Source organism: Gossypium arboreum, chromosome 2 (genome assembly GCF_025698485.1).
Source record: "Gossypium arboreum isolate Shixiya-1 chromosome 2, ASM2569848v2, whole genome shotgun sequence".
NCBI lineage: Eukaryota > Viridiplantae > Streptophyta > Magnoliopsida > Malvales > Malvaceae > Gossypium > Gossypium arboreum.
The window spans coordinates 112,048,791-112,061,067 of NC_069071.1; the positions used below are offsets into that span (position 1 = coordinate 112,048,791).

The 12,277-nt window shown below is 33.4% G+C and overlaps 1 protein-coding gene across 1 annotated transcript; it reads right to left on the reverse strand.

Moving 5' to 3' along the window:
• Window positions 1–867: 867 nt before the first annotated feature.
• Window positions 868–2,661, reverse strand: LOC108466757 (NAC domain-containing protein 90-like). Its single transcript, XM_017767125.2, has 3 exons — window positions 2,399–2,661; window positions 1,554–1,849; window positions 868–1,459 (listed from the first exon to the last, which is right to left on the reverse strand). Exons 1-3 carry the CDS (start codon window positions 2,565–2,567, stop codon window positions 1,226–1,228), a joined length of 699 nt encoding a protein of 232 aa, XP_017622614.1. The 5' UTR covers window positions 2,568–2,661; the 3' UTR covers window positions 868–1,225.
• Between the last annotated feature and the right edge of the window lie 9,616 nt (window positions 2,662–12,277).

Sequence of the window (12,277 nt, forward strand, 5' to 3'; positions counted from 1 at the left end):
ACGTTTTCAATGAAATGTAGGAAAGCGTCACTCATGAAAAGTTACAAAGATTTTGAAAGTTAGAAAGCAGTGGCTCAAGGTTTTTAAACATCACGAAAAGATGTAAAGAACATCACAAAAACATTTTACATTTGCTTGGTTTTTAAGACGTTGCGAAATATTTTTAAATCATCACGAAAAGTTTTTTTTTTCATGATTTTTTAAATCATTACTAATAATTACCCAAAAACGTCATTAAAAGTGCCCTCTTTTATGTTATCTTCTTTTATTTTACCATTTGCAAAAAAAAAAAAAAAAAAAGTCACTGAAAAATACACAAAAAATACACGAAAAAAGTTACATGAAAAAATCAATTGAACCCTAAACACAATTGAAGCTCTAAAGATATATAAACTTCAAACATCCGAACATAATTCAAACCTCAAATACCATTGGAATCACAACACTAAATAATAAAGTATTTTCTTGGTGAACTTCGGCACTACCACCAAAACTCCATGAACTCCTTTGAGCTCTCTTCAAAGTAGAGAGACAAAAACTCGGGGTTAAAACTGAGTATAGACATTCCGAGCACAATACATCTACCATTTAAGGGTCTAATCAACTATTCAAAAGATGACACTTCAAAAACTTCTCTCAATATAAGAGTTACCCCCTCAACCGGTTAACATTTTGAACTAGTTTTTTAGTGCAAACAACAATAAAACTAAAAACAATCAAAGAAAAAAGAAAAATGACTATAGGTTAAATTTAACCGCAGTATATAATTTAAATTCAAAATTTAACCTTAACGATTTTTTAAATATAATCAAAATATCTTTTATCATTTTATGGTTTGAATTTAATTTTATTCGAGTCTTAACAAAATTTTAACACTAATAACAATAACCAATTCATTGTGCTAATTTTAAAAAAATTAAACATACAAATTAAACCCAAATTTAATTACTTTTACTACATCTAATAGACGGCGCAAAATTAGGGCGATAAATGAAACTAGCTTGGTAACTATGAAATAGCTGGAAATGAAAGAAAACTAAAAACAGGGACAAAAGCATATAATAAACAGATAAAACTTTTTCACCATATCAAGCACATATAATAAGTTAGTGAGCAAATCTTATTCTTGTTCTCTAATAGGGCTAATTTATAGTGTCATGCAAATGGTGACATTAATGCAAACTTGAAATTAATCTCTTCAAGCTTCTCCATCTACACATCATCTCTAAAGATTCCAAAACCCATCAACATCCCAAAATGCATATTCGTCGTCGTCGACAACGTCTGTTTTTGTCGATGAGTTATCGTTCATCCCAATCTGAGTAAATCGATTAATGTGATTATTATCGAGTCGAGGGATCGATTCTCCCATCTTTAATATCCCAGGCGGCCGTCTATCGAATGACCTCAAACATTTCGATTTCTTATAAACCCGGCACAAGCTGAATTCTTGTCTTAGCTGTAAAAAAAAAAAAAAAAGAGAGAGAAAATCACATATAATATAGAGGAAAGATTGTCTAGGTTTGAATCCGAGGATATGATAAAGAATTTACGATAGGAGGTGTAGTGGCATTAGCTAAAGAAACATGATCTTGAATAGCTTTATATTCGTTCATTTTCCAGTCAGTTTTCTTCCCATTTGGGGCTCTTCCGTTGTAGAAGACCATGGTTCGTTTGACACCTATGGGGCGACTGTTGGAAGAGTAAACATAACCAGGTGAACCAGTGGCTTTCCAGTACCCCGATGATGTTAGCCGCTTTGGTCTCCCTCCTCGAGCTTCACTCTCTTGCCTTGGAATGAAGAAAAACCATTGCTCTGGGTCTTTATGACATAGGTTATCTGAGAATTCTGCATCAAATGCACCAGTGATCATGAGAAACACATATATTATATATATATATATATAGGTTTAAATAAAAGAAAAACATAAAATGTTAGACCTCCTTGAAACTTTTGCTAGTTTTATTTCCAAGATAATCAAATAAACCCAGAAATTTTATGCCAAAAAGTGAAGAAAGGGAGACTCTAGAGTCCATATTCAAAGCTTTCTTGTACATGGATAAGTTTCATCTGACAAAAAAAAGCTTTATTCAGCTCACTGAGCCCCAAGCTTCATGGTACTCAAGAAAAACAATACTGGTTAATCTTTCCTAATGCTGAAGATATATATACACACACGCGCAAGTGGTATCTCAGCTCTCTCAATATCCTCGGAGTGTTGAGTGTGAGCCTTGTCATGAGCTTGCTTTTCAGCAACCATGGCAGAAGACTCCGATCAAAAGCAATACCAAGCTTATTGAGGATCCGCAACCCTCAACAAAACTAAGAAATTTTTTGTCAAGAAAGTGATAGAAAGGGATATTGTTAAATTCAAAAGAGAAGAAGAAAGATATTTACGAGGAAGATCCCAAGGATTGAAGTTATAAATGTCGACAACTGGTATAACACGATTCATAACATGGTTGAGATCATCATCTGTTTTAGCTTCAAGCTTCTTGTGGAGATAAAACGAAACCAGCTCTTCTTCAGTAGGATAGAACCGAAACCCTGGTGGCATATCCTCCATTTTTATATGCCTATACTTGTTTATTCATGCCAGTCTTCTACTATATATACACACACACTCATTACAGTTGTAATTTCTCGATCATTTATTAATGGGGGGCCAGCAACGGACTGTGGATTTAGGCAAGAGAGAAGAAATCAGTAAGAAAATGAAGGGGAAATGGCCCTGGAAACTTCCACGCGCTTTACTATGGAAAATATTAATACAATTGTCACTCATTTCACATTTTATTTACTACTTTATTAACATTATTATTATTATTATTATTTTGCTTGGAAGTAGTCAATATATTCTTACATGAAATAATTTGTTTGTTCGTGTTTGATGTGATTGGAGACATAAAATTAATAATTTTATCTTATTTTCTGTTTAATTTCAGTTGGGATTTTTTAAATTATATTATTAAGGAGGAATCTATACCATTAGTTTTTAAGATATAGATAAGTTTTTGATTTGATCACTTAATTAAAAGAAAGTTATAATTTGGTCAATAAACTATTCGAAAGTTTTTGTTTAAGTCACTAAACTATTCAAAAGTTTTTATTTAAGTCATTGTGTTGTTAAATTTATTTATTTTTAAATAAAAATTCTGCTAGCGAGCTCCAAGTTATGATTCAACAATCGGTACGATAGATCAGTACACATCGAAAGCTCGAAGAACATATCTTAGATCCAAGCCGATTTAACAACCGGTTTCAGAGATCAGAGAAAAAATTGTTTGAATTTTAGTTCTCAAATTTATGACATCTAAAACTATTTCATAAAAAATTAACTGTAGAAAAGAAGGGGAAATAAAGCTTTTAATTGATGTAAGCAATATGAACAGAAAAAGTCATATAGCATCGATTTTATAACAATTTAGTGACTTAAATGAAAACTTTTAATATTTCAATAACTAGATTGTTTTACCTATAATTTAGTGACTAATGATGTAGTTTACCCTATTAAAAATTTGTATAAGTAATTGTATATGAATATATATATATATATATATATATATATATATATTTAGATAGACTGTTTTACACATCACATAAAATATATAATTTTCTTTAATCTCGTAATATATATATATATATATATATATATATATATTATAAAAGTAGACCTTCTCATATGTTTTCTGGTGCAAAATTAAATTAATATTGCTTATCTTCTTATAATTTTCTATATAATTAATATTCTTAACAAATTCACGGTTAATTTAATAATTTAATTATATTTATAGTGCTCGAAAAGTTTTCAATTCAATATTTTAATTACAAGTAAAATTTACTAAGCAAAATTAAAATAATTTTACATTTTTCATTATTTTTATATAGTTAATATTTTAATAATTCAATCTTCATATTTCATGCTCCATTCATTAGATCATGCATGTCAAGTTCGATATAAATTAAAAATTTTAACTAAAATAAATATTAATATAAACAATATTTTAATTGATATGATAAAAATATTAGATCGATTCAAAATTTTATATATAACAAGTAAAAATACTTTGATAAATTTAATAGTTGGATTATAAAATATTATAAAAGATACAATAGTTTAAAATCATATTAATTTTACATCGGTGAGTTTTATACCGATGCAAGTGAAGCTCTCCTTTTAATCATATTAATTAAGAAAAGTATTTTATTAAATAATAAATAAATATTTTATATTTATTCAAAATTTAACATGTATGATTTACGTAAATAAAACGTAAAAATAATAAACAAATATTAATAGCATAAATCACATTACCAAAATTGAGTAAAATTAATATATCATATGGTTTATGGTAAGGTGGAAGCTTTTGGATATATTTGAGTGTAATTTTATTTAAATCATATGTATTTTTTAATCAAATTAATTTTAATGTAAATTTAGATATATTTTTATTATAATTTCAATTATGCTTTATATGGTTAATTCTTAGTTATGTTTACATTTTTTTTGTAATTATAAAATTGATATTTCTTATTGTAAGGAGCTAGAATTGATTACGTGCCGGTATTAGTGGCAAAAATCGCAGTCACAATAGGGTATACATTGGTGTTCATGGGGGGATTTGTGTGACTTGAAGGAGGTTGGAGGTATGGGCTTTCGTAATTTGACTAAATTTAATATCACACTATTAGCTAAGCAAGGGTAGCGTTTACTTTGTAACCCCACTTCGCTAGTGGCTCGAGTGCTAAAAGCTAAATATTTTGCAAACAAATGCTAAAAGCTAAATATTTTGCAAACAAAGATTTTTTAAGAGTTGAGTTAGGAAGTTAACCTTTAGCAATTTGGCGAAGTATATGGGTAGAAGAGGCCTTCTTGATAAAGGGACCGACTGGCAAATTGGAAGTGGGAGACTAATCTCTGTTTGGGATATGTGTTGGCTCCCAAGCAACAAACCCTGCAAAGTACAATCAACCCAAGTGAGTGGAATTGAGTGAGTAACAGATTTGATTGATGAGCAAACCTGGAAATGGAAGGAGGATCGAATATTGTCCTCATTTGATATTCATAAGGCAAAGAAAATTTTGAGCATTTAGCTGACGCAACATCAGATAACAAATCGACTAAGATGGTGCCTTGAAAGCTCGGGTGAGTACACGGTTCGTAGTGTATACATATTATTACTTAGAGGCTTTCTTAAGACCGATGATGTCACATATAGATTTATATGCCAAGATATTTGAGGCCTTTACAGACATATTTGGAAAACATATGCATCGGAGAACATGAAAATTACAGTATGATGATTCACGAACAATTTTGTGCCTACTAACGCTAATTTGCGCCTAAGAAGACTAATGGTTGATGCAACTTGCCCTCATTGTCACCTTGAGGCAAAAAGTGTCCTTCATGCTAATTGAGATTGCGCCCAATAGCCCTATAGGTTTGGCAAAAATTGGGAATCAATTGAGTGATAAGCCAAGCAGAGAACTCTTTGGTAAGTTGGGTTGGACAATTATTCAATGAGAGAAACAACTATCAAAAGTTAATTAGTATTGTAGCAATATGGGCAATTTGGTTTTCAAGGAATAGGTTGGTGTATGAAAGCAAACAAAAAACAAGTTCTGAGATTGCTACATTTCTATTGGGTTATGCTAGATAATTAGAAACACTGGTAGGGGACAGTTAAAGCTTAAGCCAACAGAGCTCGTGGGGTGGCGATATCCTTAGGAGCCTTTTTTGTTTGGGTAAACTTCGATGCAGGCTTCTATAAGGATTTGGAAGTGTCAAATACATATATTATCATCAGAAATTGTGAAAGATTTATCATGGGCACAACTTGCTTATGGAATCGTTACATATCTGATGTTTTAATTGCTAAGGCCTTAGTAAAAGCCCAAGCAATTGGATTCACTCAGGAGATAAGTTTCCGACCTATGGAAGTAGAAGACGGCTCCTTAGTGGTGATAAAAAAGCTTAAAGCGACATGCATTGACAGATCAATGATTAGTATATTTCATCTAAGAAGTGAAATAAATTTCTGTAGGCTTTGAAAGAATCAAGTTCTAACATTTAAATAGAGGAGGAAATCGAGTAGCCCACCTGCTGGCCAAAGAAGGATTTCGACGAAAACGGGATGTCTGGTGGATCGAAAAAGATCCAACGGTGGTTTAGGAGGTTACGGAGATGGGAAGGCAGAGCATCCATCATCTTAGTTGAGTGTCACAAAATAAATGTCTTGAGAAGCTAGAAGGTCTTATTCATTCTTTAGTAGAGGAGTGATTCTCTTAGATTTGATCTAGTTCATCATTTTAATTTGTGATATGAGATTTTGTATTAACATGAAGAGGTCCTTAGGGAAAAGAAGAGGAAAGGATCTTATTTTCTTTAATTATTATTTTTCTCGATTTGTCAAAAAGAGGTATGGAATATTTACCTTTCAGTCCTAGCATGGAGAATGAGCAAATAAATTATATAGGTAATAATTCTAGACCTCAAAATAACCCTTATAGTAATAACTATAATGCAGGATGGAGGAACCACCCAAATTTCTCATGGGGTGGTCAAGGAAACCAAAGACCACAACTCCCTCCGGGCTATCAACAACTCTATCAGCAAGAGAAAAAATTGAACTTTGAAGAGATGTTAGCAAAATTTATTTCTGTGTGAGAGACCCGTTTTCAAAACATTAAGACAGCTTTGAAAAATCAGCAAGCGTCAATTCATAGGCTTAAAAATCAAATTGGATAGCTTGCAAAATTGGTTTCAGAAAGGCAACAAGGTAGTTTACCTCGTAACACCGAACCCATCCCAAAAGAGCATGTGAAAGTAGTTACATTAAGGAATGGAAAAGTGTTAGGCTGAACCCGAAAAGAAGTTGTAGCAGGAATTTGATAAAGCAAATGATGAGAGGGTAAATCCCGAAGTAATTCAACCACTGGTACTCAAAGAATACAAACCATCGATCCCATATCCGAGAAAATTGAAGAAAGACCGCATGGATAAACACTTTGGTAAATTTCTTGAACTTTTCAAACAGTTGCATATCAACTTACCTTTTTTTGAAGTTATTTCACAAATGTCCGTATATGCATACTTTTTAAAGGAGCTATTAAGAAATAAAAGGAAGTTTGAAGAGCTATCCATTATGGAACTCAACGAGGAATGTTCAACTATTCTCCAAAATGAACTACCAACCAAGCTGAAAGATCCAGGAAGTTTTACTACTCTCCGTTTTATTAGTACTTTAAACATTGAGAAAGCATTAGTTGATTTGGGTGCTAGCATTAATTTGATGCCTTATAAAATGTTCAAGCAGCTTGGCCTTGGGGAACCAAAACCCACTAGGATGAGTATTCAATTAGCTGATTGATCTGTTAAATATCTTAGGGGTATTATTGAATATGTCCTTGTAAAGTAGATAAATTCATATTCCCTATTGATTTGGTTGTGCTTGACATGGATGAGGATGTTGAGATGCCTTTAATTTTAGGTCGCCCTTTTTTAGCTACTGCTAGGGCTATCATTGATGTGGGTGATGGTAAACTTGTGCTTAGGGTAGGTGACAAAGAGATTATCTTTAAAATCAATGATGTTATGTGGTTCTCTAGATAACAAGATGATTCTTGTTATTTTATTGACTCTACTGATCATGTTATTCAAGAGTCATTATAGGAAATCGTTCATAAGGACACGTTGGAACTGTATCTGGTTCAAAGAGAGGAGGTGGATGGCGATGATGCTTTAATAGGTACGAAAAAAATTAATTTAGGCTCTAATGAGTCTTCACTGAGACAGACAAAGTATGAGGACATTAAGGTAAGCAAGAAATTGAAATAATAACCCTCTGTTGAAGAACCTCCCAAGTTGGAACTGAAACAATTACCAAATCACCTAAAGTATGCGTTTCTTGGAGACAATTCTACATTACCAGTGATTTTTGCTTCAGATTTAAAGCAAAATAAAAAAGATAAGTTATTGAAAGTGTTGAAGGAACATAAAAGAGCTATAGCCTGCAACATTTCTGACATTAGAAGGATTAATCCTTCTTTTTGCACCCCTAAAATTTTAAAAGAAGATGTATACAAACCATGTGTGCAAGCCCATAGATAGCTAAATCCTAGCATGAAGGAAGTTGTTAAGGCTGAGGTAATTAAACTTCTAGATGCTAGAGTTATTTATCCTATTTTTGACAGTACTTAGGTGAGTCCTGTGCAGGTTGTTCCTAAGAAGGGAGGCATGACTGTTGTAGCCAACGAGAAGAACGAGTTGATTCCAAAGAGAACAGTCACAAGATAGAGAGTTTTTATTAACTATAGGAAGTTGAACAATGCCACAAGAAAATATCATTTTCCTCTGCCATTCATAAATCAAATGTTATCTGGGCATATGTATTATTGCTTCCTAGATAGACTCTCTGGCTACTTTCAAATCCCGATAACTCTTGAGGACTAAGAAAAAAGGACATTTACATGTCCATATGGTACGTTTGCTTATCGAAGAATGCGTTTTGCATTATGTAATGCTTCAGCTACTTTTTAACGTTGCATGTTAGCCCTCTTTGATAAACTTGTAGAAGATATTATGGAGGTATATATGGACAACTTCTCAGAATTCAATAATTCTTTCCATCTCTATCTTAAAAACTTAAAACAAGTTTTAATGAGATGTGAGGAAACAAATCTTGTGCTTACTTAGGAAAAATGTCACTTCATGGTTCGAGAAGGGATTGTGTTGGGCCATAAAATTTCTAGTAAAGGGATTGAGGTTGATAGAGCTAAAATTGAAACCATTGAAAAATTACTTCCCCTTAGTTTAGTTAAGGCTATTTGAAGCTTTTTAGGATATGTTGGGTTCTATAAAAGGTTTATTAAAGAATTATCTAGAATAGCTAAGTGTTTAACGAATTTGCCAGAAAAAGATGTGCCCTTCGATTTTAGTTAGGAATGCTTAGAAGCATTTAATACTCTTAAAGAAAAATTAATTAATGCCAACCCTGATTGGAATTCACCCTTTGAACTAATGTATGATGCTAGTGATTTTATAGTAGGTGCAGTTCTTGGATAGCGAAGAGACAAGCATTTTTAGCCAATTTATTATGCTGGCAAGACGTTGACAGATGCACGAGAAAATTACACTATTATAGAAAAAGAATTGCTAGCTGTGGTTTTTGCATTCGATAAATTTAGACCATATTTGATATTATCTAAAATGTTGTTTACATTGACCATTCAACTTTTCGTTATCTCCTAACTAAATCAGATGCAAAACCTCGACTAATAAGATGAATTTTATTATTGAAGAGTTTGATTTGGAAATCTAGTATAAAAAGAGAGTTGAAAATCTTACAGCAGATCACCTTTCTAGACTAGAGAGTTCACATCTCAAGAAAATTAATGAGAATGAGATAAATGACTCGTTTCTTGAGGAACAACCCTTGGTTATAACTGATTCTGAAGTCTCTTGGTTTGTGGATATCGCAAATTACTTAGTTGCTAACATCCTACCAAAAGGGTTGACACATCATCTAAAGAAGCGATTCTTTGCCGATATGAAAATTTATTTTTGGGAGGATCATTTTCTTTTTTGTGTATGTACAGATCAAATAATTCAGAGGTGTGTTACAAAAATGGAAGCGAGTAAAATCTTGGAACACTGTCACTTACGACCAACATGAGGACATTACAGTGGGACTAGGATAACACATAAAACATTTGAATCAGGTTTTTATTGGCCCACACTGTTTAAGGACGCTAACAGGTATGTTGCTTCTTGTGATAAATGCCAGAAAATAGGTAATATTTCTAAACCTGATGAAATGCCTAGAACTTATATGCTCTCATTTGAAATTTTTGACGTCTAGGGCATTGATTTTATGGACCCATTTCCTATCTCTTTTGGTAATAAATACATCCTAGTAGCAGTCAATTATATGTCAAATGGGTTGAAGCTCAAGCTTTACCTACCAACGATGTTAGAGCTGTAGTTCGATTTTTTAAAAATCTATTTTCTCAATTTGCAACACCTAGAGCGATTATTAGTGATAGGGGTACGCATTTTTGTAACGTTCAATTTGAAAAAGTTCTTAAGAAGTATGGGTGCATCATAGAACAGCTACCCCTTATCACCCTCAAACTAGTGGGCAAGTTGAAGTTGCGAATCGAGAACTCAAACATATATTAGAAAAAACTTTAGAGTCAAATAGAAAGGATTGGGTGATAAAAGTAGATGACGCTTTATGGACTTTATAGGACTGCTTATAAAACACCCATAGGAACATCTTCTTACAAATTAGTATATGGAAAAAGTTGTCATTTACCGCTTGAACTCGAGCAGAAATCATTCTGAGCAATAATATTCCTAAACTATGATTTTAAACTTGCACGTGAGAAGAGATTGATGCGACTGAATGAGTTAAATGAGTGGCGAGAGAATGCTTATGAGAACTCGCGACTATATAAAGAAGCGACAAAACGGTGCCACAATGCTCATTTGAAGTAGCCCAAACAATTCACAGTTGAGATCTTGTCCTTTTATACAATTCAAAGCTCAAGTTATTTCCCGGAAAGCTGAAATCAAGATGGTAAGACCCATTTGTAGTACAAATCATTTTCCCATATGGTACGATAGAGGTAACTTATCCAGCATATGGCACATTTAAGGTAAACGATCATTGACTCAAATTTTATAGTGGCGATGAATTTAGAAATGACAGAGAGGAGCTTCAGCTCCGCGAACCTTCATAATTGTGCGCACAAGATAAGTCAAGTTTAGACTTTAAATAAGCGCTTCTCGGGAGGCAACCCGAGTTTTAACACTGCTAATTTTCTTAATCTTATTTTATGTTATTTTTAAAATTAATTAACTTTAATTTTTTTTAAAAAATAATAATAATAAAAAATGTGTTTTTGACACTATAAAGGGTTCGACAGTGAGTTACACGGCCTGGCGGCATGGAAACTAATTTTTTCATTTTTAAATCAAGTCAGAGAGTTACATGGGCCAGACACATGGCCATGTGCGAGACACGACCGTGTCTTGCGTGTGGGCTGTTACATGGGCGTGCGAGAAGCGAAGGAGGTTGAATACGACTGTGTGAAACAACTGTGTGTGCCACATGACCTGGACACACAGGCATGTTCGAGGCCGTGTAAAGACATGGCATATATTTTTAGTGTACACGAGCTGAAAACGCCTTACACGACAGTGTCACCCATTTTAAACCCTCAATCCCCTTTTCATTTTTTTACTCTGTCTTCTTCCTCCATCCTTAACCTTAGCCTCTGCTCCAACTTTTTTCCTCTATTCTAGCCGCTGTTTTCCCCAGTCGACAGCCTTCTTACTCTTACACTTCTCAATTTTTTCCTTTCGCCGCCATCCATCAGCCCCTCCTACACTCATGCCAGACCGCCCCCCTCATTTTTTCTTTTATCTTCCACGCACACCTTGATCCCTACAACCGTCCCCTTTACACATCGTTGGCCTCATTCATCCTCCTCGTCGCACTCTTCTCCTCGTTCGAACTACCACTTTCATGCCGTCACCCTCAACTGTGTACACCGCTGTCGTCCTTCGAACCTCACCATTTGACCTTTACCCTTTAATCTTTTATTTTTATTTCTTTATTTTTTTATTTTATCGTTATTTTTTAGTATATATTCATTTATTGTTATTTTTATTAGTAGTAGTATTGTTTGTTTTATTTCTTTTAGTCTTATTTTTAGGTCTCACATAGACATTTTTTATTTCCTCTCCCTAACATTGACTATTCTTATTATTAATAGCCTTAGTCCTGTCCATTATTTGATTTTAATTTGGTTTGATGCTTTTTAGATTAGTTTTTTATTTTTGTTCTTATTATTTTTAATTTTTTTTGGTACTGTTCTGATTTTTTATTTATTTCTGATTTCTTATTTTTATTTCACTTTTCTTCATCGAATTATGAGCATTGAATTTGAATCTTCTGGCATGGATTATTGGAGTATCCCCTTTGTATTAATTCTTTCGATGATGATATGTGGTTATTCTATTTTCTTGCAGGCCACCATGACGAACACTAGAAGCAAGTCCAAGGTTGTCGTTCCCGCTTTGAAAAAGTGGAAGACACCTGGCGCGACCTTCTCTTCGAGTGCCTCTGCCGAGGCCTGCCACCCTTATATCAAATTTTCTGTGGGTCCCTAAAAGAACTTATTTCAACTACTTCGACTGCGACCACTCGGTTTAGGCCGATGTATTGATTGGGCCGCTTTAGAGCAGGTCCAACTAGCTGATCATGTGCG